The sequence below is a fragment of the Hevea brasiliensis genome, chromosome 6 (assembly GCF_030052815.1).
Source record: "Hevea brasiliensis isolate MT/VB/25A 57/8 chromosome 6, ASM3005281v1, whole genome shotgun sequence".
NCBI classification, from domain to species: Eukaryota; Viridiplantae; Streptophyta; class Magnoliopsida; order Malpighiales; family Euphorbiaceae; genus Hevea; species Hevea brasiliensis.
Genome location: NC_079498.1, coordinates 65,145,839 through 65,173,566, shown reverse-complemented (window position 1 = coordinate 65,173,566; position 27,728 = coordinate 65,145,839). Strand labels below are relative to the sequence as shown.

General features: G+C 35.6%; 1 protein-coding gene across 7 annotated transcripts in view; it reads right to left on the bottom strand.

Moving 5' to 3' along the window:
- The window catches only part of LOC110656878 (ENHANCER OF AG-4 protein 2), a 34,176-nt gene extending 9,687 nt beyond the window's left edge, over positions 1–24,489 (bottom strand). For 3 of the 7 annotated variants that reach the window (XR_002495231.2, XR_002495233.2, XR_002495234.2), the window contains exons 1-12: positions 23,929–24,489; positions 21,055–21,131; positions 14,822–16,927; positions 14,182–14,713; positions 9,144–9,252; positions 8,871–8,983; positions 8,593–8,780; positions 6,762–7,461; positions 6,171–6,657; positions 4,795–4,881; positions 4,587–4,680; positions 3,502–3,709 (exon numbers count right to left, since the gene is read on the bottom strand). Coding sequence is in view for 2 of the 7 variants with exons in the window: in XM_021813857.2 (XP_021669549.2) it covers positions 4,610–4,680; positions 4,795–4,881; positions 6,171–6,657; positions 6,762–7,461; positions 8,593–8,780; positions 8,871–8,983; positions 9,144–9,252; positions 14,182–14,713; positions 14,822–16,927; positions 21,055–21,131; positions 23,929–24,039 (4,581 nt within the window). In the remaining 5 variants the exon portion in view is untranslated. Of the gene's footprint in view, positions 1–3,422; positions 3,710–4,586; positions 4,681–4,794; positions 4,914–6,170; positions 6,658–6,761; positions 7,462–8,592; positions 8,781–8,870; positions 8,984–9,143; positions 9,253–14,181; positions 14,714–14,821; positions 16,928–21,054; positions 21,132–23,928 lie in introns of those variants that run through there. The other 4 variants (XR_002495232.2, XR_002495235.2, XM_021813857.2 and 1 more) reach the window with 4 other exon arrangements.
- Positions 24,490–27,728: the final 3,239 nt, after the last annotated feature.

Sequence of the window (27,728 nt, the reverse complement as noted above, 5' to 3'; positions counted from 1 at the left end):
AATTCATTGACCCTTTCAAATTATAATTTTTAGGTTTTCATGTATTCAATCTGAAATAATTCTCAATTGTGCAGGGAAATTACTGAACTTCTACTCTGTTCTATAATTCTTCAGAATTTGAGAATTTCTATTGCTTTCCTGTGACTTTATGATGCAAAACTTAGTTTCTTGCCCTAACAAATGCAGTTCTTTCTATTGACTAATCTTTCTTTGCCAATTAATACATACCACTGTCCTGTTTTCAAAATGTTTTCTGGATTTTCAACTGTACAATGCTAAAACCAACCTTTTTTTTTCCTTCGAATTTCATTGTCAGCCACTTATTGAAATCAAATAGAATACTAGTGACATATTGTGACATGTTATCCAGAAATTTAGCAAGAATGAGAGGTTAGACAGATACCCATAAGAGAACAAAAACAGAGGCAACTAAGGCCAAATGTCCAATCCCACTTTCAAATAAATGAGAGAGAGAGAACCCTCTAGATTAAACATTCCATATCATGTCCATTGACACCTTTTGCACAAAGACGAGCAAAACAACATAAAGAAAATATGTGAAAACCAATCAAGTGTACAAAATTTGTTCATCAGCAAATACTAGCCCATCATCCTTGTGCGATGGACATGATAAATGATTTGACATTAACAATCTTGCACCTAATCTAATCTGAAATTAAAGGGGAAAGTTAAGAAAAAAAGAAGAAGAAGAAGAAGAAGAAGAGGCACAAGAAAAAATTGGTTCACTCTTCTGATACACGGACAGGAAAAGTTATATTTATTGTCACTTTAGTAATTCGTATCATCACTAAACTTGTGATCAATTAGTATCACCTCCATTAAGTGATTAATTATATAAAATAATTTCTTTATTAGTAATATTTGTAATCTGCCTAGGGAAAAAAATGTGCCTTCTTCTCAATAACAAAATTCATTTTAAAAGGAAAAAATTGTTAACATGAAATTAGTGTGATGCCATATATGGTTATCGATGCAGCTATTGTAACAACAATGCCCAAACATAACTTTCATTTTATGAACAAATGGACGATGTAACAAAATGGGATTGAAATGACTGCATAGCATTAATATGATGCAAAAAAATTTTCTTCTATCAAGTGTCAGAGTGCTAAACCACATAAAAACTTTTCCCTAAACCATCTTGCCTTAAAACCAATATAAATGCATAGAAATTTTTGTTAATCATTTACTATTAAGAACTTAGGATACAAATTTGAGTTTAGGCTTAAGGGCAAAAGTGTTGGACTTCTTATCAAACTAAGCCATTTTGCATGGGATTACAGGGCAAATGACTGCCAAAATAGGGGTCAACAATATATAGGGTTGAATTAGATTTTGCTATTGTAGGGCTATGATCATAACTAATGCTGAAATCTGCAATTCCATTAAATGAATAGCATGCCCAAAGTGAATAATCAGTCCAGACACTGTTACCAAATGAGAATGAAAGAGATGCAGTTCCTTAAATTCCATAAGTGAGTTGTGAATATGCAATATTGATTCAAAAACCTAAACATTGTACAACTCAAAGGCTCAACAAGATTAGATGGGCAACTGATTTACACAAACATATGCAGGTAAGTGCAATCAACGACAACTTGAACATAAAAAGACATGAATGCAATTTTAGAAGGGACTTGACACAATTTAGGTCAAGCTCTAGGTTATTAAACAAACTCATAAAGAAAAAAGAAGAAAATTAAACACGGAAAATATCCATAAAGTCTTAAAGGAAACAGGCTTAAAGCATTTGAGGAGTGAGAAACTGAAAATAAAAATCATTAACTTATGAGCCACTCATTACTCTTGCTCAACAGAGACCAAAACTGAACCTTGAAAATAAAAATCATTAACTTATGAGCCACTTACTGTTATTGCTCAACAGAGACCAAAACTGAACCTTAAATTCAAAAGCCAAACTGAAGCATTTGAGAAACAAGAAGCCAAACGAGGCTATTGCTAAACCATTATCAGCATTAACTAGAGTTCCATAAACTGGAATTGACAAATTTCAAGGCAATCCACTGGTCTGCAGAACAGAGACAGTAAAAAAGGAGAGAATATCAAGGAAAGGCATGATATGGACGATTTAATAGAAGAAAAAGGCCTAAACAAGAAAAGATAGAGATCTTGGATTTGATGAGAGCAATCTGCCTCTTGGATAAATTTGTTTCAGTCAAAATTGCACTAACACTGATTTGAGCAGTATTGACTTGTTTTCAAGTTTTAACCATAGATATTGAAAAGAACCTCTATTTATTGCCATCCAAAACTATACTTGATGTGGGCTCCATTACATTGACACATAAGCCAAGGAATAGTAAAATCCAAAAATTTTTCCTCACTTTCCAGGTAACAATAAAAATTACTAAATTATCCACCCTCATATTTTGTGATTGAACTATGTAAATGCACCAACAAAGAATATTAACTTCAAATAAAAGCATGCTGATGCGTCCCACGTCGGTTCTGCAGGGAGGTCTTGGGTGTTATATATATATATATGGGTTTGCAAACCTCCCCTTGCGAGCTAGCTTTTGATGTGGAGTTAGGCAGGTTTATATCATTTGATATCAGAGCCTCACTCAGTATGTGTTGATGGGCCATGTACAAAGGTTCCCTAACATTCTTCGGGAGAGGTTGGGGTAAACAAGTCATGACACCACTTGCTTCATGAGGACGTTAAGTCTAAAGGGGTCAGGAATGGAATGATGCGTCCCACATCGGTTCTGCAAGGAGGTCTTGGGTGTTATATATATAGGTTTGCAAACCTCCTTTTTATGAGCTAGCTTTTGAGGTGGTGTTAGGCAGGTTTATATCACATTCCATAATGGTAAGTGCCATATTTTTATCAACCAAATTCCCGACACTGCAAACTGTAGAAAAAAAAATCCCCAACACCCCCATTAAATTTCTTGCCAACTGAACCCAGCTGGTCACTTGGTTCAGTCCTCAAGTCTAGCACTTGAGTGCAAAGAATTACTAGGATCAAATCCTCGTCAACTACACGCTGTGGGGAGGGTTTAGGGATGAGGAGGGCTAACTCCTATCATGTAGCCAAGAACAATGGGTTCTCAATGGACCGAAAAAAAAAAAAACCTTTTGCCAACTTCAGAAGGTACTTAAAAAAAAAAAAAAAAAAAAACTCTGCCTTGGAAGAATTTGAATGCAAAATTGACCACAACAGTTAAAGGTAATCATTCTGCTTAAGCTAATCTCTAGAAAAAAGCACATAAGCCTGACGAATCAAATTCATAAGCAAATTGCTCTATAAGAAATATGAGCCATAATGCTGCATTTCATGCCCCCACAAACTAAAAATAGGGAACACTATATCAGGAAAAATCATGATAGGCTAATATAATCTTGAAAGGATCCATAAATTAACCAATGCTCAAATCTGCCACTTGAAACAATTTTTCCTCTTATATAATAAAAACTTGAGTGTAATTACAGGAGTTGAGAAACAGATGTACTAACCAAGTCAGAAACATGGGCCTACACTCGGAAGAAAGTGTTCCCGGGATACATTTGTCAGGAAATATTACAATATACACAGTCCTGCCAAGAGCTTCCACAAGGTCTAAACACAGCCTTCAAATGCCAGTTGTATCTTGTCCAGAAGTGGAACCTTCATTTTAAGGTGTAATACAACGTGAATTCACAAAATGTTTTCCCATCCGCAGCACTGAGAAAATCCAAATACAGATTGATCATCCATCGGACAGATAACACACACAGAGCCAGAGAGGTGGAGACTTGTGCTTAGAATTTTTTTTTATTATTATTTAAAAAAAAACTATATGAAGGGGAAGTGATTCTGGTTTTGCTTGATCATCCGGAAGGAGGAGGGAAGAGAGAGAGATTCGTACTTAGCTTTGCAAAACTATCCAAGGCATTTAACTTCTTCAGTAATACCATAGAAAAAGAATTTGCACTAAATTATAAATCTAAAACATTTTGAATATCAGTTAAATGACGTTTTGAAGAGAAAAATTCAGAAAAATACTCTAGTAAAATTTGACACTCAACAGACCTTGTGTCATTTTAGTAGCATGAAGTTTAATTAATTGTTACTTTAGTATCATTTGCTGCTGATATCATTAAAATCACACTTTGATGGTGCCCACATATTATGGCAATTGTTGAGTATAATCCATATGGTAACTATAAAATTAGCCACAACAATGCATAGCATTTAATTGTCACATTAAATTATCTAACTAATAAGTATTAAAGCATATAATTTTATATAATGAGTTATTTTGTGCTATAGCTATAGGGATACTACTTACGTATCATTTTAATGAGATCAGTAACCTCATCGTACAAAAATGACAAAAAATTCTTGCCCCTCAAGTGCCAATGCACTATAGGGTACTTTTCCTCTATCCAAAAATTTTACACATATAAGGTCCATTTCATCAAAAAATATTAAAAACTAACGCCATCCAATCTTGATGTCATAGTCTTGAAAAGAAGATGGAATATGCATCTTAAAAGGGTCAATATTTTTGGAGAAGTACATGGACCACAAAAGGAATGATAAGTCACGAAAAGCATACTTAAGTAAGCTTCTGACTTGTTCTTATGCTGGTCTCCAGCAATTAAGGGCAGACATGTCCGGTCTACATGGCAACATGTGTGAAACACCATGACCTGAAGAAATAAAGAAATGAAATTGACTCTTTCAGTCTTATTGAGGCTCAATTAGTTCGTACATAAGTTACAGCTTAGCCAAAAGAGTGAAATTTTTTTACTGCACAAGTTCACCTGGTATTGGAGCTCCAGCTGGTAAATTGTTGGGCTGAAAGCCCATATTATTACCAGGTGGCCTTTCAAGGGGCGGCCGAAAGTAACCTGCCATGGAAATTTTGGATAGCATCATTCAACTGTATAGCATAGAAGAAAAAAAAATGATAAGAAAAGAAATTATATTAAGGAAGGCAAAGATTTTAACTTGGAGATTAAGATACCCTCCTAAAGAAAACAACAAATGGAATATAAACAATTAAAGCACAGAAGAAAAAATACGTTTCAACCAGATACATTATTGCCCAAATAAACATTCCAGTATTCACATTGCAAGATGTGAATAAACATGATCAAATACAAATAAACAAGAACATACAGTTAACATTTGCACATAAAACACGTGCCAATGCACAGACATGAAACTGGAAAAATCATTTATTATTTCAGACTTTATGATTCCCTGAAATTTCGGTCTCAAGCATCATTTTTCACCCTCATAAATTTCTAGAAAACCTCATTTTTAGAAAAGTCATAAATTTCTAGAATTAGTCAACAAAAACCTCATTTTCACCGTTTTTACGCTTTCAAACTCATCCATAAAATGAAACTTCAAGCATGATATTAAAGGCCTTGATAAGCATCATAGATTCATAATAAATGTTTCATTAAAGTAATCGGTAACACGGGAAGCAGTTCCACCATGTGACCTGCATATGTAACATATGTAAAGAAAACTTAAAGGAACCTAGTACAACATTCTTCTAATTATTAAATAACTATTAAGATCAATATCATTAATGCAATGCAGGTCAAACCATGATACAACAACCAAATAAGTTAAAAACAAATAAACAGCACGGTATGAGAGTCCATCTTGGTATTATTAGACCATTAGCAACTACACCAAAATCTGGTACATCCGTAATATATAAGAATTAAATAACAATACAGAATTACAGATCCATATCATTAATGTGAAACAAGTCGAACCATGATACAACAACCAAATAAAGACTTGAAAACAAATAAAGTACATGGAGTCCATCTTGGCATTACACCATACATCTTTTTGGGTTACATTAAAAATAATTATAAAAACAAAATCAGTGCTCATCATTTTAGGCACTTGCATTGACCACTTCTCCAAGTAAGCATATGAACTGATCAGACAGCAGTTCAAGAATAATAGCATCACGCAAAAAAAACTGATATATTGCTCTCAGTGTCTATCCGACATCAGAAAAAAAAAAAAAAAAAAAAAAAAACATTTAATTAGTAGAAATTACGTACAAACAGTAAACATATTTTCATGCTCAGTTTGTACCAGGAACAATATTATTTTCCAGGTCCAGGTCAATGTTTACAAAGATCAACACAGACTAGCAGGTGCATACCTTCCTGCCCAAAAGAAGGGGCTGCATGTGAAGGATTTCTTCCACTCATCCATGTGCCTTGCTGATTATCTGTGTTAAATTCACTTGTCGGCATCCTCCAAAGTTCATCACCAACAAATCGCCTTCGTCCATCAGGATAAGAATGGATAGTGTATGGACGAGGAAATGAATGCTGAGGATGTTGCTGAATAGCAGGCTTTGCAAAAGAAAATTGACCAGACGGAGTTTGTGGCAAGGTTGGATGTAAAGGTCTTTGTGCAAAAGGAGCATTTCCTGTTTGAAAATGTTGAGATGCTTGGGAATTTAAATACAGGTCATTATGTCCATAATCCAATTGCCTTGAAGGATTATATCCTGAAGGTTCTCTAGAACTGCAGACTGCCGTAGGTGTGAAGCAAGGTGACTGCTGTGGAAACAATTCACTTTTTATGCCAGCATCCATATGATTCACATGAATATTTCCAGCCATTTTAGCAAGTTGATTACCCTGCAAATACAAGAGATGTCATAATAAGAACAGTAGTATGATTCTAGAAAAGGGACGGGGAGAAAAAAGAATTAAAAACAGAAAACGAGAGCAAGAAGCCATACACCAGATGTACTGCAATATTCATGAGTTACAGCTGGTGGATATGCCAACTGTGGTGAGGACTGTAATGATGACACAGAAGGTAGAATTGGTTGAGTCGCCAAGGAAGGTTGATTTGGTGCTAACTGTTGAGGTACCAATGACTGTGGATGGCCTGAAGCTGGTACAGGAGGAGGAGGTGGCTGTGATGGAACAGGTGGTGGAGGTGGAGGTGGTGGAGGTGGAGGTGGAGGTTGTGAAGGAGATGTAGGGGGTGGTGGTGGTGGTGGTGGTGGTGGTGGTGGTGGTGGTGAGGGAGGTAAAGGTGGGGGTGAGGGAGGAGAATCAGGAGGCAATGGAGGAGAACTTTCCGGCAGAGGAGGCAGCTCAACAGATTTGGCGACTACTGGCTCCAGAACTCCATCTGAGCAATGCTGCGGGGCATCCACTTCTAAAGAATTTGTGAACAACGGTCTTTCATCCTTTTGGTGTCCAGACACATCTTCCATTTCAAGTTCACCATCCACTTCCTCTAAGATGCAATGACGCCTGTCATTTGGAGTCATAGTACATGTTTCTGACTCTCCTAAAGTACGGGTGGGTTCTGCTAGTGATGACACATCGCCACCTTCCTTCAATGAACTGCCAGGAAGATCATCTTCCTCATCTTCATCTTCAAATGCATTAGAACATACAAAGCCAGGCAACTGAAATGTAGCATTGCTGGTACAACAGCCAAAAGGGGAAGAAAGAAAAAAAAGGAACAAGAATCAGAAAGTCAAACCACTACAGCTATGGCACAATAAACATCAAGAGAAAAAATGCTGTAAAATGCATTGGATATTTCAAATATCATCTAAAACTGTAAGTTACAATAAATGCACAAGTAAATGAAAGCAGGAAAACCACCTTTTACGGTTTTTATGTTTTAGAACATATATATTTATATATATATATATATATATATATATATATATATATATATATATATATATATATACACTTTGATAATTGGACAACAAAAATCAAAAGCAAAATGGAAACCCAACAGGCCCTATGTGTTCTGAACATAAGTGCACCATGTCTTGTACAACGTCATCTGTGATGAACTCCAAGACAAGGGTGCATGGATTCAAAATTACAAGAGGACACACAATTAGAAATTATAATCAGAAGGACACTCATATCATGCAGCCTAAAACATGTCCTAACAATTTTTAAACCAGGGAAGCACCCATGACAAAATAGTCTCATGTCATCTTCTTTCTTTTCTTTTTTTTTTTTTTTTTTTCTGGCTTACAAAGGAGGGTAAGGGGCATCAGGACCTTGCGCAAGTGACCACCAGTCTAAGCCTGTAGTTTTCTTTCATTTTTCAATAATGGCCATTTCATCTTCTAAAAATATGTGTAATTAACTATGGACACAGGCATTATAGGATTTTGATTACTTCTGTCCGCATGCTCCCAAAATCATGAACAGTTATAATTTTGCTGATTTAATTGCTTTCTTAATCACCGTGCAAAAACCTTAAACGATAGATAAAAGTGAACGGAAGTAGTACATAAAAATGCATATTTATAATGGAAGATACATAATATATATGAAATGCTATCAATAAATCATAAATCACTTCTAAGATTTTGGTAATCAATCTCATGATTTTCCGATAATCATGGGCTTCTTCAATGAGACATATCCCATGCATGAAGGAAAAATCTTCAGTTCCAACAATAACATTCAGGATAATGCCTAAAAGTTTATTAAGGGACAAGACACAATCTAAGGTCAACAAAGGCCATTACAAGATCATAATGACTTAATATTAAATAAAATAAAAAATAAAAAGAAACAGACCTGCCATATTCATCTACAAGCATGCCTTCCATTTCTCTGATGGGATCATCTACAGCTCGTTCAGCTCGAGATGGGCGTCTAAGGGAAAATCCAGCAGAGGAATCATCATTTGAAACTCCAATATCATCCATATAATGCCTCAAAACGGAATCAGGAAAAATTTTCCTCTCAAGCCACAAACGTAAAACCTGGTGAAAATAATGAATCTTATTCTACCATAAAGAAAAAAAAACAGTTGATGGGTTCCTATAAATACAAAAAGGGAAAAAAAAAATTGCCTTGAGACACTGACGACGGTTTTCACGAGCACCAGGTCCCGGAGGAGCAGCAGCACCCAGAAGTCGTGGTAATGCTGCTTGAACTGTTGGAACATATGAAGCTCCAGCAATCCCTGTACACATATTACAACAAAAAGTATAGCAACAATCATTGAGGAACAAGTGTCAAATCAAATACTGATGACCCTCTTCCATCAACTTTATATCATAAGCTAAGGATTAATCATGAGATGCAAAATTTGAAAGAATCATCACTAGGCAGGAGAAAGAAACCTTTTTGATTATGTGAACACTGGGTGATTGAATCAACAAGAAAAAAGAGATCCACTTTACGATGGAAACTGGGCTCAGTTTCTAATTTCCGGATTAGAAGTTCCACAACCTGCACAACCATTTTCAATAAATTCAAGTCTATCTGAAAGACGCATCTCTTGCAAAAGAAAATGAATATGACAATCAAATACTGGTAAATTCCTGCATATTTCCTTCTGTATATTTATTTTTTTATAGATTACCATGCTAAACTAGAACATTGGTTAAGGTAGGATTCCTTCCAGACACTCTATTCTTAAAATGTACACAATTAATGCTATAAACAAATCAATTTCACAATTTAAAATCCACAGAAACTGAATTATTGTAATCAGCCCAAACAAATTACTGCACCAAAATGTACACAGATCTGATCTGCAATGAATCAATTATCCACCAGGGACTATAATAGCAAAGATTGCAGTATTTTTCAGAAATACAGGATTTAATAACATCATAAGCCCTAGAAAATGGGAGGTGGAATTTCACGCACTTACTTTTACTTCCATAAACAAAATAAAATAAGAAAGAAAGAAAGAAAAGGCTTAAGCTTCTATTCATCTAAAACTAGAGACATTCAAGAGCTCTAAACATTCAAGAGCTCTAAACCATAACTGTGAAGTGTACACCAACCAACTACCATATTATCCAAATATATCTAACAAAAAAAAAAGGAAGAAAAAGAAGAAAAAGAAGAAGACTGCTGGTCCTAAATCCCCTAGCATTAGGGCATCATTTTTTCAAGCAACATTGCAAACAACAAGAATACTTGCCAGCTTGGAGTAGATAACTACAAAAAACAAGAAGCACAATTACAAACACCAGCATAGGTCATCCAGCAAGGATGTCAAATACATTTTCTATATCTGTACTTGAAGGGAATAGGATCCATCACAAGAAACAATTAAAAGAATAATTAAAATGTTCAAAGTACATGTTACTGTCTGAAAGCACCCAAGAGAGAGAGAGAGAGAGAGAGAGAGAGAGAAGGAATGACCTGCCAACCAGTTTACTGGAGGTTGGGACCCAAAAATGCTCCTTTAACCAAATTGCTGATAAATTGAGTAATGTTTTTATTTTGGCTCTCAATAAAAGCACAATCAACTTCCTATGCAAATTATGCAATAATTATCCATTAAAAATAACACAAAGGTTACCCAACCAGGTTTTAAATAACAGAGTGAGTTCAGGAGTTGGATTTTTTTGCAGTTTCACAATATCAGATTGAATGGAATCAACTGCTGCAACCATGAATCTTATTCATAAGTATCAAAATAACTTCAATTGACATCAAATCAATAATTTTAACTAAATATGCAATATATCACTTGCTTAAAAGAGTTGGTGATCAAATAACATACTAATTTTGTAGAGCTAACAATTTATAGTTGGAAAAAAAATATATCTAAGTTGAGTCTTCTTCCAACACTGCATCAATATTCGACTGAGAACAGTAAGATCAAAGCAAAATGCCTCATTTACCATTTTTTTTTTTTGTTGAAATTGGAAATTGAGCTCAAATATCAAGAACTTTGGTGTCAAAATGTTGTTTAAGCTTTGGAAAGAAAGAATGATGGAGAAGAGTTTGTTCATTAGGTCACAGTTCCTGGGTGGTGACAAAAAGTACAATTGAATATAGAGATAGAGAGAGAGAAATGCCAACAGCCTTAAATGGTGTAATGGTTGTTACAATTGTTGTACTACCTGCAATGCACCCAGTAACAGCCATTATGGGCACTTCAAGCAATAGTTCATTGTAATTCCAAAATCACAGTAATGTCAGTGTGAATCAAATCAACAGGCCAAAATCCAGTCACATAACACAGTCGATACATTATTTAATGAAACAATAGTTGAAATCCAAGCGAATACAACCACCAAAAAGATACAAATTCAAGTATTTGCACAGGTGTCCAACAAGAAGATGGGAAAATAAAAAAAATACGCCACACTAAGCTCATAGTTTCCGCCACAACACTTCTCCAAGAAGGCAAGAGTTTTATTAATTTATCCAACAGAATATTATCAATCAAATTAGTTATGGCAAAAAGAGTGCTGCATGAAAAATAGCTAACCACAGAACAGAAATATAACCTAAAAAGAAAGGGAGAAAAAAAAAAAAAAAAAAAAAAAAAAAAAAAACTCATGCTGATTTACCTCACAAATGAGGACAGAAAAAAAAATCGAACAAAAAAAAATTACATAGTTATTAAAGGCGCAAGGCACACTAAGGCACAAAGGATTCTTGGCCTAGGTGCAACATGCAACTGCACCCCTAAATGGGGATAAGCACAAAAAGATAAAATTTAAAAAAAACATTTAAAAGTAAAAATCAAATAATCCTATATATAGCGCTATTTAACCATACTTATCAAAACTACTCATGTACAAAGAACTAAAAAAATATAGACTTAACTGTTAATGAATTTTCACCATTAATATCATTTTTTCCCTTTTAAGAGAACAATATAAGGTTTTGTTCGAAAATAAAATAAACCCAAATACTGGGCATCCAAAACAAACCTCACATTTAGGACATCAACAAACAAACCCAAATAGCATTCCTAGTGTTGTTAAAAAAGAATAATAAAGGAGGAGGAGGAGGAGGAGGGGTAAAAAGAAAGCAATTTTAGATAACCTAAATAGCATGGTAGTGGTTTTTAAGAAACCAAGGACAAATAATCTAGAAACAAACAAACTAAATAGCACATTAGTGTGGTGTCCTTGAAAAAAAAAAAAAAAAAAAAAAGCAATCTCAGAAAAATCCGAAAATAAATGACCCCCGCACACAGATTGTTAGCAATGTCAAAAGAAAAATGAAAAATAAAGAAGGGAATTTCTTATAAACTAGAAACAGAGGAGTCCAGCAAGAAGTGAAGGTGAGAGATAACAAGAGAAGATTGAAAACAAGGTATGAGGAGAGTGAGGAAAGGAACTAAAGGAGCATGAGTATTGAAAATGGAACTATGGATGTTTTGCAATATTGGTGTGGTAGTTTGATGAGATTCCAATGACTTTTCATCACCAATGACACTAATTCTGGAGACTTCCCGGCACCTCAACATCAAATTTTAATAGATACTAGATCGGCAAACTCCAAGTTTAGTGATGCCAATGGAAGTGCTTGATGGAAGTTAAAATTAAGAAAGCACACAGCTAGGCCCATAAGGCAAGCACTGATTAAAGTTTCCTGCCATTCACTAGTAGAGGCCATAGTTATCTAGAACATTGTAGGTCTTGGATAGCAGTACGAGTAAGGGTACACGATATGCAACCTAGCTAGGTATTACGCACACAGGCTATAGGCTTAATTGGTAAGCCAATTCAGAAAATAATAAGTGAATTATATCAATTAGGTTCGGGGTACGTGAATCACACTTAATTAGTAAAATCCCTAATTCTAAGGACACCAAATCAAATAACAATTTACTTTTTATATTTTTTAGATATTTTATAATGTGTACATTTTACAAGACTAACGTTAGTAAAAGAAATAATATGCCAAGCCCTTAGTTGTAGGTCTTGTAATAATGATGGGCTTCTAGTTGTAGCTTAAGGCTTCACATTAAGATGAGCCCTAAACCCTAAACATAATACCATTTCCAATGATGAGCTTTTAGTTGTAGGTCTATAATTTAGGCCTTGAAACAATCAGCCTTCTATTAAGCAGCTCATCTTCTTCTTATATTAACTCCTCATCTTCTTCCTTCGGCCATGCATGCAGAGATTCGGACGCCTCTTCTTCGTCTTATATCAACTTCTCATCTTCTTCCTATTGCTAACAAATTAAGAAAATGCACCACATGCATAATCCAGTAGTTCCCATCATAATGACAAAATTCTTGTCTGTTTTCTTTATTGGTATTGACACAACACACCTAAATTCATCAAATATCAAAGAAGGTGGATTTTATTTAAAAAAACTAGAACTGAGGGAAAAGGAAAACAAAATACACGTTACTAAAAAGAATCAAACCTTAATTTCAGTCAGTCTAAGGTTCAACATAAATGATAAATTAAAATTGGGAACAGCTTTTTATTTGTTCAATAACAGAAGAAGCAAAGAAAGTCTCTGTGCCACTAAATTAAAAGTTACAAAAACAACAATGGCACCTTATCAAAGCAAAGGCTCACTCAACTGTACTGTCATTCTCTTCAGTAACCTAATTGAGTTCATTTGTCAGTACTAAAAAAGATATGGAAGTCCAGAGAATGAAAAAATCACGTATGCTGAGTTCAACTACCTAGGCTGGATAAAGATGAATAACTTCAAAATTCCATCTCATTTCAGTATCAAGTAAACAGTAAACACTGCCAACCATGATAATCCCCGGAGCCCACCATAATAATCTGAAAAACAACCAAGCATTTCACTGTTTCTTAGCAAAATTCAAGATGTAAGGCCAACACGTTGAGTTTACGTTAAAAAGGGAAGTCCATTGCAATGAACCTCAGCAGCCAGCCGCTTTCTTTTTCCAGATTAACATATAGTCTAGCTCTAAAATGTATTGGGAAAAAATGCTAAAAAAATTATGAATGATCTTCAAAAAGAACCAAAATTTTGTTGAAAAAATACTCATAACTATATGCTTTATAACATACCATAATGTTACAACCCCCTCAGCCTTGCTATTCTCACTCTTGACTTTATCTTAAAGTATTCATCTCACACAGGTGGAAAAATTAAAGAAAATCCCTACCCAGACACACCCAATCCCCATATCCGAGATAGATCAGCAGAAAACAGATTACCAGCAATGCATTAAAGTTCTTGATTATTGAAAACCTTGTAACGTATATTGATAAAACCAGTTAACAATTTATTTTGAATAGATTAGCACAATAGGAGTTAAGCACACAAGCTCCTCACCAAAGGATAGTTGAGCGACCAGTTTGGCTATGTCTCAGCTATGGAAGCATGTTCAGAACAAAAATTTTTTCTTTTGCAAGTCATTCAATGAATGGCAAAATATAAATTGTTAGCATATATTTAAAATACCTCATTGGCAATGCCATACTTGGCACAGTCAATGGCAAGCCGAGTAGCACGCCCAATACTTTCTTTTGTCCTTGATAAAGTCTCTATCATCCCCTCAAAAGCATCACGAGCTACAGCAGCCTCAGTTCCACCACTTAGAGAGCCTCCAACAATCTTGTGTCCAGAACTAACTCTTTGCTCGTCAATTTCTTCAGCTTCTACTTGGTTGTGTGATGCTGATTGATGACCATGAGTTGATGGAGAAAGTACATTTGTGCGATGTTGAAAGCTCTGTAGATCATTCTGTAACACAGTGCTGGAGCCAGATAAAAATGGTTGGAGTGATGAGGGACTGGGACTTCTTCCCTGAGGATCATTGATGGACATAAAAGAATTAGGGTTTCCAAGAGAGAAATGTTGCGAGTGAGCTTGTGAGTGAGCTTCTTTCCTTTTAGCTTGAGCAGCTGCAATAAGGTGTTTCATGGACATAACAGAATCTGGAGTCTTGGAATCAACCAATGAAATGTCTCTATCTTCTGTAACCCATGCTTGTCTGTAATTAGGCAAGTGCATGAAATATAGTCATTTGACAACAAACAAGAAGCAAATGATAGAATCACAACAATACAATTCAAGCATTTCACCAGGCAAAGGATTATACTCTGTTGATGGTTCCATTAAAACAGCATGGTCACCCATCCGTGCTTTTGGAGTATTTTTGGGTCTTTCTCCAGATACACCTGATCTATTTCTTTGGCTCAGTAAATGATTCTGAGAAGTATTCAAACTATCAGAAACCAGACCCATAACCTTAGCAGACCCAGACTGGGCTTTTTTCGGAGTACTGCCATTGGAAGATTTAACTAAAGGTTTTGAGGCTTTATGTTGTTCCACAGCTGGTCTGGTGACGGGAAGCGAATGAGGAGACCTCTTGGGGGAACTCAACATTAATTTGGCATCCTTGGACAATAAGTGCTCTCCTGCTAATTTACCAGGACTAACAAAGTCACGACTATCAGGCCTCTTCACACTTTTTGGTCGGCTAGGTGAAAGAGATTCATCATGCAACTGTGAGGATAATTCCCTTGAACTGCTATGCTTCAATCTGGAAGAATCTTCAACACTTGGCTGAACATTAATAGACCTTCCCAGCTGATTATTAACAGAACCCCCAAAATGTGAGTCCGTTCCTGTAGAAGTATCAAAAACAGCTAGAGGTGCTCTAACACTTCTGGTGGATCCTCCATAAATTGGAGTTTTAGGCCCTTCCCCTTCATCATCATCATCGTAGAGGCAAACAGCTCTCCGTCTTTTGGGCAGTTGATTAACTGGAACTCTAGTATTATTAGAAGCAGAGTCATTCTTCAGCTCCACAGGACCTTTTTCAGTCTTATCATTGGAATTAAGGGACACAGAGTCAGACATTGCCTCCATTGCCCGCCTGCGACGTTTTGATACAGGCAGCACAGCTTCATCACTGGAAACATCAGATCTAACTTTTCCTGTTTGAGCAGAAATATCAGATTTAGCATTACCCATTTGGGCAGATGCATTAGATTTAACTTTTCCAGCTGGTGCTGGAGCATCAGATTTAGCTTCACACATTTTTATGGAGACATAAGATTTAACTTTGCCCGTTTGGGAAGAAATATCAGATTTATTTTTTGCCGTTTGAGCAGAACCAACAAATTTCCCTTTTCCTGTTTGGGCTCTTAATGCCAAAAGGATTTCTCTTTTTTCATGTGATGTGGACTGTTTGACTGCATTAGAACTTGAAGAATCACTCTTCATGTTTTCTGTGATAGATTCCTTAGCAGTATCATCCCCCACATCTACACGCTTTGGCTTTGTTGCAGGATGTAAAGCTTCACTTGCTTTTCCAAGCCCAGATTGGGCCCTCTTTTTCTTGTCAGAGATCTCACCAATGGAATTCAATACGTTTTCATGCATACTATCAGGTACCATTAAACCCTTTTTGTCTTTTTGAAGTTCTTTTGCCTTTTTCCCAGTTCTGATTTCAGAATCTGATTTAACAGCTTCAGAATCTGATTTAAGAGCATCAGGGGAAAACCCCCTCATGGTGCCACCAGTTGCAATTTTATCTTTCACTTTTTTACCATTTTCAGGGAGGATATGCCCCTCAACAGCAACATCAGGTTTCCTCTTTGTTTCAGCAGCCATACTCTTGGACTTATGACCATTGGCCCATGCTCTATCACCATTTTCAGGGTTCTTTGTGCAACTAACATCCTCATTTACATCACCGGACTCTCCATCCTTTACATATGAAGGATCATCCAAACAAGATTTAGATAATACGACCTGCATCTGTTCACCATGTGATATTTTAACTTTCTTCTCCGAAGACATAGCCAGGGATGAATTATCATTCACATCAGCTGAAATAGTAGGCTTTACATCTTCATATTCAGTCTGGCCTAGTCTATGTGAACAATGCTTCAACTTAGAACTAAAATCACCTTCCTGATCCCATGTTTCTCTTTTGAAGACACTTGTACCCATGCCATCATTTAATTCAAGCTCCATCTCATCTTCTATCCCATCAGTAGACGCAGCATCAAAGCCTAGTGTTGATCTATCAGTACCTAATAAACCACTTGACTTTCCCTTCTGTAACTCTTGAAATGCTGCAGAGATTTCCTTCACAGCTTGGGCAAAATACTTAGTCTTACCTTGACATCGAGCTGACAATTTATTCATTAATTCACTTGTAAATACCTGAATATCACCAGGAGCAACAAAGGCTCTGCAGGAAGACAAAAAAAAAATGGAGTGAAATAAGGTCCAACACAAGTGCTAATAGACCTAATCAATGAGGAATGGGGCCTCTACCCCTTGATCAAATACTATATGAAGGCAGATCAAACTAATGCATTTATTCTTCATCCTGGCCAGTAAGTATCTTGACTTCTTTTTTTTTCCCCCTCTTACAAGTGCAAAAGTAAATTACAAGAACACCCTTAATCTAGGTGCAATTTACTTAATTTATCATTTTTTTTTTTTTGTCTATCACTATTTGATTAATTATTTGACAAAAATATTAAAGAAAAATATTACAATTTAGAGAGGTAATGTTATCCACTGTTTTTCTAAAATGAACCATGCAGTCTGTTTTCACAGGAGATAGGGGCTGGTAGACTACCCTGGGTTTGATCCAAACAATGACAATTTGTTATATTCCAACAGAAGATAACCGAGTTCCATAGTTAAAAGCAAAATATAACATGGAAAAGAAAAATCATTTAGAGAAAATAGAGCTGAACTAATTTCTTAAATAATTGGGAAAAAAAAACTTATTCATCCAACTGTAAACAAAATTTATTTGTGGGCTTCATAAACTTCAAAATGGTTGTGTCTTGTTATGGACGCATTGCGGAACCCCTCGGCAAAGTTGGTTGAATTTTAGGAATTTACTTCCTATTATTATTAGATATTACTTCTTTTTTTAATTAAGAGTTATTTCCTTTTCAGAAATATAATCCCTCTTATACAGGGATTACTATTATTATTAGAACTTTTAATTCTAGTAGAATTCTAATAAATCTTGTGTAAACCTCTCTTACAAAAGGGTTAACTTGAATTAATAAAATCAAGCAGAACTATTTTCAATTAAATTGAGATCTAGACTCTCCCTTCTCCAATGAGTCTAAGGTTAGGACTCCCTTTTAACGAGCTCACGTTTTCAAAAACAATAGGTCAAGGAAAGAATCGAGGTAAAACAAAATCCTTAGCCTTTGAATCTGATTGCACTATTAATAGGCCCGTGACTAGATCTTAGGCAAGAGATTATAACAAATTGGTATCAGAGCTAGCTGCCATGGACAATACAAACCCGAGAGAAAAATTGAGCACACTATTCCAAGAAGCACAAGCATTGACTGAAGCAAGGGTAGTACAGGCTGAATCAAGGATGGAAGATCAGATTAAGCATCGAAGTCGAAATTGGAATCCCAATTGTAAAACTTGTCCTGTCAATTACAAAAGTTCATTTAAGGAACTTACAAGAGCCAAGGCAAGAAAACAGAGGGCGGCTCGACTAGCAGTAACAACTATAGAGGCAGACCCCGTACAAGGGTAGTACCAAGATATACGAAGTTGAATTTTCCAACATTTGATGGATCCGAAGATCAGTTGATTTGGTTACACCAATAAAAACAATTTTTTTTTAAACCAACAGACGCAAGAAATAGATAAGGTGAACCTTGCAGCATTCCATGTGACAAGAGAGGCACAACTCTAGTTCTACAGATTAGAACAAGAAGAACTCCGACTCATAGTTTTAAATAATGACCGTTACTTATTTAAAAGTTTTTTGGCTTACCGTTACCATTACCGTTACCACCGTTATTTAACAGATATTTTAAATTTGTAACTATAAAAGCTGTAACAGCCGTTATTTAAAGGTAACAGCCGTTATTTAAAGGTAACAGCCGTTACCGACCATTACGTAACAGTCGCAAGGGCCGTTACTTTTCCAACTAAGAATTATTAGCTTTTTTTTTTACCTCTTTCATATGAAATGCAATAGAGGAAACTTTTTTAGGGCAAAAAACTATCTTCGTTCATTCATTTTAGCACCTTTTCATTTTCTCTCAAGGCAACTAAGCCATTTTCTTTCAATTTTCTCCACAACCAACTCAAATGAAATAATTCATTTCTCTCCAAATTTTTGAGCTCAAGAGCATGGATCATCAAATAGACAAGGTAATTTTGAAGTAAAGAAGATTGAAGGGTAAATTATTTTCTTTCCTAATTTTTAGCTATTTTTGAATATTTTTAGGTAAATACATAAACAATTAGAAAATAATATCAAAGAAAGTTTAGGCATTAATAATGTTTGCTAAGTATAAATTTAGGCTTTGGTAAGAAAAAATTTGAGGAAAGTAATTAATCTTGAAATTAACTCTTGAAATTGATTTTCTAAATTAAATAGTAAGTTTACAACCTAATCACATAGTAATTTAATAACCTAATTATATAGTGAGCAAGTCTACAACCTAAGCTAATGACTAGAACTCCCAATCCCAGTCCTAGAATCAAAATCAAGATAATCAAGAATCTCCTAGACACTTATTTTGATGGTAATAAGGTTGGTTGTTTACTATCTTCTTAGTTATTTTGGTTTTAAATTGATTAATACTAATGGCATAGCAGAATAGCGAAATTAATGTCTTTATTTAGCATATTGGTGCTTATTATTTAATTATATATCTTAGTTTTAATTATATCTTTGAATATTTATTTATTTCATGAGCTTTACAAATTTTTCAAAAAAATTTACATAACGACAAGTCGTTACCGTTACATTCTAGCCGTTACAGGCCCATTTCTGTCACTCGTGATCATAACTGCAAACGCGGCTACAACTGCAATTTAAAACCATGCCCCGACTATCGTGGAACACGTTTAAAGAGTATAGCAATTTGGGATTCGAGTCTCCACTCAGTAACAATCCTTTAGGCGAATTGGCTAATTTGAAGTAGGGACGGATGAAGAATACCAACGTCAGTTCCAGAGCCTTCTAGCTCGTGTAAAAACAGTTCAACTAGATCAACAGATTGATTAGTTTACTGCAGGCCTGATAAATTTAATCCAGATTGATGTAGAGATGCAAAATCCCTTAAGCTTGGTGGCAATTATGAACTTGGTAAGAGCCTTTGAAAGAAAATAGTAACTAAAAGAAAATTGAACGAATTCGTGGTCCAATACAAGAACAATACCTACTTCATCAATTCTGCTTGTAACCAAGGCTACTGCCAACCAAGCCATTAGCACATTACACAATTCCAGTTTATGAAGTGTTTTGTCTCCCTTTATTAAAGCTTGAGCCGTCCAGAGATGGCTAAGCGAAGTGCAAAGGGGCTTTACTATAATTGCGGCAAACCATATTCCTCCAGGCAATAATGTAAGAAGTTGTTTTAGTTGTAGATGGATGATTCAGAGGAAGCAACGGAGCAAAGGGACTATGGGTGATTCATAGTCTTATCCTACTATTGAGCTTGAGGAGAAGCTCCTTCTTCAGGGGGGAGTGATGTTATGGACGCATTGTGGAACCCCTTAGCAAAACTGGTTGAATTTTAGGGATTTACTTCCTATTAATATTAGATATTAATTCTTGTTTTAATTAAGAGTTATTTCTTTTCCAAAATTGTATTCCCTCTTATACAGGGATTGGTATTATTATTAAGATAAGAGAGGTTTACACAAGATTTATTAGAATTCTACTAGAATTAGAAGTCCTAATAATAATAGCAATCCTTGAATAAGAGGGATCACAATTCTAAAAAGGAAATTCATAATTAAAACAAGAATTAATATCTAGTAATAATATGAAGTAAATTCCTAAAATTCAACCAGCTTTGCCTAGGGGTCCCACAATGCGTTCTTAACATGTCCCCTACAACCCCCCCCCCCAAAAAAAAAAAAAAGCCCCATCCAGGGAAGAGGAAAAATAAAAGACAAAAAAAATAGAGCAATCCCGAATCCAACCTACTAAATTAATGCTACTAACTATTATCAATGAAGATTATCATCAAAGCACATTTTGCCATCATTCATACATATATATAGCGATAGAGAGAGAGAGAGAGAGAGAGAGAGAGAGAGAGAGAGATTAAAGCCATCAGAAATAATGAGTCAAGTGCACATATACAATCTAGTGCAAACTTTTGAAACAAAACATTGGCAACAACCAACTACGTATAAGAACTCAATTATATGGCTCTAACTTCAATAAAAACATATAAACTGAAAACAAACAAACCAATGTTACTAAACCAACTAAAAGTCAGCAAGATAGTCCTATTCCAAGCATTCACTATGCAAAAAAATAATAATAATAATAATTTAAATTATGTAAAAAATGACACTTACATTTCTTCAGTTCCAAAAAACTGGACAAAGTATTTCTTAGGGTCAGGGGCTCGCTCCCAATCTTCAGGGCGGCTTATCTGAAAATAGCAAATAAATAAATAAACAACATCAGGCTCAAAACTAGCCAAGTTAACATACAACTCAACTAAACTTTTATTCCAAAAATTTGGGGTCGGCTATATGGATTCGCTTTCTTCCCTATAAACGATTTTGGATTAAATCCTCAGAAATGTGTAATGCTTCTAGGTCATGTTGTACTAGTCTCCTCCAAGTCAATTTAGGTTTATCCCTTTTTTTTCTTTCTATCCTCTACCCTCATGTGCTCTATTTGTCGAACTGAAGCCTCCGTATGTCCACGCTTCACATGACCAAACCATCTCAATCTCCCTTCTCTCAACTTATCCTCAATTGGCACCACTCCTACCTTTTCTCTAATACTCTCATTACGGACTTTATCTAATCTAGTATGGCCACTCATCCACCTTAACATTCTCATCTCCGCAACTCTTATCTTAGATGCATACAACTCATTCAGTGCCCAACACTCACTCCAATATAACATAGCCGGTCGTATGGCTGTACAGTAAAATTTTCCTTTCAACTTATTGAGAATCTTGCGATCACATAAAACTCCCGTGGCACGTCTCCACTTCAACCATCCGGCTTTAATCCTATGACTAACATCCTCCTCACATCCCCCATCTACTTGAAGGACTGAGCAGAGATATTTAAAGTGATTACTTTGAGACAGTACCACTCCATCCAAACTAACTCCTTCCCTATCACCAGTTTGGCCTTCACTGAACTTGCAATGCATGTATTCTGTCTTCGTTCTACTTAACTTAAAATCCTTTGACTCTAGAATACTTCTCCAAAGTTCTAGCTTTCTATTGACTCCTTCTCGCATCTCATCTATCAGAACAATATCATCCGCAAACATCATGTACCAAGGAATACTCTTTTGTATATGTTTCGTCAATTCATCTAAAACTAATGTAAAAAGGTAAGGACTTATAGCTGATCCTTGGTGTAATCCAATTGAGATCGGAAAATCTCGTTTTCCCCTCCCACTGTGCACACAATAGTAATTGCTCCTTCATACATGTCTTTCAACACTTGTATGGACCTAATAGATACCCTCTTTTATTCTAATACACTCCATAAAACATCTCTTGGAACACTATCATAAGCCTTCTCCAAATCAATAAAAACCATGTGTAGATCTTTCTTCACATCTTTATATTTCTCCATCAATCTTCTAATGAGATAGATCGCTTCCATAGTTGAACGACCGGGCATGAAGCCAAATTGATTAAGAGAGATAGAAGTATCATGACGTAGTCGATGCTCCACAACTCTCTCCCACAACTTCATAGTATAGCTCATGAGTTTAATTTCCCTATAGTTTGAGCAACTCTGTATGTCTCCCTTATTTTTAAAAATAGGTACTAAAATACTCCTCCTCCATTCATCAAGCATTTTCTTTGAGTTTAGAATCTTATTAAATAATTTAGTTAACCATGCCACTCTCATATCTCCCAAACACTTCCACACTTCAATTAGTATTGCATCGGGTCCACAAGCTTTACCCACTTCATTCTCTTAAGTGCTTCCTTTACTTCTAAAGATCTAATCCTTCTAATATAATTCACATTCTTTTCTATTGTTCTCTAGTCTATATTCATGCTATTATCATTTTGACTATTATTAAAGAGATTATTAAAATAATTTCTCCATCTTTCTTTAATGTTCTCATCTTTCACCAACATTTTTCTTTTTTTATCCTTAATGCACCTAACTTGATTGAGATCTTGACATTTCCTTTCTCTTCTCTTTGCTAATCTATAAATATCTTTCTCCCATTCTTTAGTTCCAAGTTTCTCATATAACAGCCAAGTTAACATACAACCTCAAAATTTCATCAACATAAGCCAAATGAACAACTAAAGAGAGTTTTTTATTGAACTAACCCACTAACGTAATGATAACTAATTATTATTAGACCAACCTATAATGGAGAAAGTTAAGTACTCAGAAGAATAAAAAGTAAAAAAAGGAACAGAAAGAGAGATAGAGAGGCCTCACTATCTAACTTATCCAAGATAGTCACCACATATAAACTCACCGTGTAACCACAAAACGAAAGTTAATTTGTGCCCAAATCTTATACAAACATTTGCACTAAATGGCCTATTTTAATCAAAACAAAAACTGAAATCATTTAAAATTTACCATCAAATCCAAGGATACAAGTAAATGGCAAAGTTCAAATGCATATTGCACCAACTTTAAATCAACAAAAATACTTGTCATTCCCAAAAACTAATCAAGTTACCAAGAAATGATAAAGCTAAGAAAACCCTAACAGGAAAAATTAAATCAAATGAAACCAAACAGGTAAAAGGAAGAAAGGCCAATAAAATAACTTCAGTTACAGGAATGTGACAGTTATTACCCGGTACCCAGAAGATGACAACAAAAATAAAATCCAAACAAATAGAATTGCAGATTACATAAATTATCTCACAAATAGCAACAGAAACTATCAATGTATTACTGTACTCAACAGAGTGCATCTTAAAAGCGATAATTCCCACATAATCAGTACTTTTATATGCAAAAAAAATGCATAGAACTAAAATCTAAACAAAAATGAATCAAAATCCTTCGGACAAGTCCACAGCACACTACAGAAGTCGGTAATAAAACATTTGCAAACGAACTATTGAACCGCAGTCTCAAAATTGATTCATGATTTGACAAGCAAAAAGATAATCAAAAAGCTGTTACACAGATAAGCATGCAACCATTTAATCGAGATATCATCAAAAAACCAATTAATCGAGATTGAAACGGACAAGGAAAACAAAATACCTTGGCAGGCCAAGGAGGGAAGCCCTTTACTTTGGCAAGAACGAGATCGCCCAAACTCAATTGACTCTTCGTCTTTGCCTTGTTCGCTCCTTTTTTACGCCCAGGTGCCATATGCTTTACTGCTGTTGATTACACAAGCACGCAAAAAGGGAGAGAGGGGAATACAAATAGAGAGACCCTAAAATTCAAGAAGAAGAATCAGAATCAATCGAATTGTAGAATCGAATCCAATAGATAAACCCTAAAAGAAACAGCTCAAATGAGACTCGCCGGAGAATTCGCCGGCAGCGAATAGCCGGTTAGGGTTCCGGCGATTGAAACGCTAGCACATCGAAGGAGGAGAGAAAGCGGGAGAGTTGTGCATTGAGAATTGTATGTTGGTAAGGGGGCGTTGAGAGACTGCAGGTTTTAGGGAGGAAAATATTAAGGCGGTAGAGCCAGGCAAAGAGAGGAGTAGATTTTTGGGAGAGATGGAGCTTTGGGGGCTTGGGTGTATAGACAAGTATTGGAATGGGTCTTTTTAGTAATTTTAATCAGATCTATCAACCGAAGTCATATTGTTTCCGTCGGCATTGTTATGAAGCTTGTGTGGTTAAACTAGCTTAATAATGGGTAAATAGGTTAATTATGAAATAACACCTAAACTTTGATATTTTTATTTACTGTTTTATTTTAAAAAATAACATTAAATTTTAGGATAATTTACAAACTAATCCTTAAAATATATTAAAAATCACGTTATATCAGCCTTTGCCGTTTAAATCAACTCCTAATTATATTAACTCCATTAGTTTTCTTTCGATTTAAAATAATTAATTCTATTAAATTTATTTTATATTTAAATTTTATATTTAAATAAATATTTATTTTATATATAAATAATTATAAATTTTATAAAAATATCAAATATTTTTGTAATAATAATTATTTAATAAAAAATGTTAAAACACAATTACTTAATAATAATATATTTTTTTCAAATAGAAAAAATAGTTAATAATAAATAATATGTTTTATTAAATTCTTAAATTTTTTATATTATGATCTATACTTTTTAAAAAAAAGAAATTTATAAATATATATGCATATGATCTAATATAATTTGTTTTGTTTTATAACTTAAAAAGAAGGGTTTGAAAGGATATTTAATTAGGGTTTAAATAAAATTGTATAAAATTGTAATTTTGCTAATAAAAACACTTCTAATTTCTGAAAAATAGGCTTTGGACTACCAATGTAACACCCCAAAATTTTAAATTTTATGAGCATTTTTGGTATTTTAATTTTATTTAAACTTTAGGAATTTTTTTGAGATTTTTCGGATTTTAAAAATCGGGTTCGATTTTCCGAAAATATAAACTTTGATGAATTTTAAAAATTAATTTAAAGACCACGTGGCAAAACTAAAAATATATTTGGAATCTACGTATTTTTCTGAGTTTTCTGGAATTTTTTCAGAATTTTTGGACCTCGTTTTCGGTCCCAAGGCAGAGTAAAAATTCAAAATTTTGTATTCCGAATCGAACCGGACCGGATCTTCCCTTTTTCTTCCCCGCGCACGTCGTCCCTTTCCCTTTTCTCTCTCTTTTCTCTCTCCTCCCCACCCCCAGCCGGCCACCACCGCCTCACCACTGACGCGCCGCCACCCTCCCAGCCGGTACGCCGCCTAAACGGCCGGAAAACGCGCAACGCCCCTGCGCGCGTCGATTCAGCTTCCCCGGCCAAATCCGGCCGATCCGGCCACCAATTAGACCGGGTCTTGTGTCTAAAATCATCTACTCGGCGAGAGCTTTCCATAGACACCAAGAACGCCGAAATCCATCGAGCGGTTTGTCCAATTTTTGCTCGGGAAGATTTTAGCCCATTTCGACTTTTGGGCTAGATTTCTCCAAAACCGTGAATTCCACGAGAAAACCGAGGCCACCAGCACGCTCCATTCGTCGAGAGTTTCGCAACGACATAAATTTCAAATTTTTCCGACACCGTTTTTCGGTGGGTCCCACGGAACTTCGCAGTGTTTTTCCGAGCATTTAATGAGCTTAGAAAATTCTGAAAAATTTATGTACTAACCCCCGTATTATGGGCTTCGTGTAGGTATCCTCGATTCGCAGAAATTCGACAGTTGACCGAGTCTGCAAATTTCGCCGCATGCACTGTACCGAAAAGTCTCCGAATTGGACCGAGGTTTTGGCTAGCCCCCCATTGTCAGACGTCCCGAGCGCGTTCCCGAAGTCGGAATCGGCAAAGGTAAACCCGAACCTTGCTTTTTCATAATTTTCTAGTGCTTAAATAGGATTAAAAATCCATAAAATATTCGTGGTAGCTTAGAAAATTATGATTCTTTTTGCAATAGCTTAGTAATATTGCTAAGGACCGCGGGGCAAAGTTTTAGAATTTTTAGAACTGATTTGGGCAGTTTTTGCAAAAATGATCAATAATAAGGAATAAATTGAAATTTTACGTATTGTGATGGATGACTGATTTGATGGGCTCAGGAGGGGCTGTGTGATATGATTGAACTGTGGATATATGGATTGTGAGTATAGAAGTGTGTTTTGAACCCTTTTGCAGGTTGGGTAGGTCCTAGGTATAGGGGAGACTCTGCCGGATTTTCGGCACGACTTAGGACGTAATTGGTCTTTTTCTTTGTTTGTATTGAGTCAGATTGTATTAAATAATTGTAATATAATTGTCAGGTGAGCCGGGACAGCCTTCTTCCTCCGCCCAGCCGCCTCAGTGACTATCGTCAAGTCTGTGAGTAAAATATTAATTTTAATTGTAATTTCGGTATTATTATATGTTCAGCATGCCCATGCATCACTTATATGCATATATTTATGTAGTTAAACTCTAGGTACGATTTATGTTGCATTGATAACTGTTAAAGTGCCATGAGTGTTGTTATGGTAATTTGGAGCAGTGTGCGTGCGTTGGCGTGCGTGTGATGTGGTGTGGACTATGGATAGGACGGGTAGTCACCGCTTGAGTTCTTCGCTGGGACCCGATCCTTCGGGGGGTAGTCACGGCTTGAGTTCTTCGCTGGGACCCCCGATTTGGTTATTAAGTGGAAGTCCGAGCTGAGTTCTTCGCTGGCACCAGGTTGGATTTAAGAGAGCTGTATAGGGGATCAGCTCCCATATATTATGATTGATGTTACAGGGTGCGTGAGTGCTCCAAATTACCTTTTTGATGTTATGATGTGAAAATGTTGTTGATGTTGCATTTCACTCTACAGGGTGCATTAGTTCTAGATAGTTATAGAGATTATGGTTAAAATTGATATTTTACTCTCTGAGTCGAACGCTCACTCCTGTTCAATATTTTTTCAGGCTACAGGAGGATTTTATTTTGGTTAACCTGCTTTTCTCCCTCGCAGGTCAATTATTACTGTTTGTATAAACTTGTTAAATCTTAGAATTTCCGCATGTGTTAGAAATGTTTATTTGATTTGGGTCTGTAAACTAAATTATTATTTTGGGACCTGTAAACTTAATATGCTATGCATGTTTGATGGATTGGATGAGGGAGCTGAGCTCCCATTTATTATTATGTTGATGAGTATGTGGAGGGTGAGCTGAGCTCCCCAAATGACTATATATTGTGTTTACAGGTCGGGTGAGTCAAAAACTCCCCGTTGAAAAGTCCATTTTTATGGCCGGACTCTGTCCGTTTGTTTTCTTGAAATTGGGCCCAAATGGGCCTTAGAATTGGGTAAATGAACAGTTAAGGCTTACTACGGGCCTCGGGGGCTTTAGGCTGGCCCAGGTCCTAGTGCCGGTCCGGCCCATAGATTGGGTCGT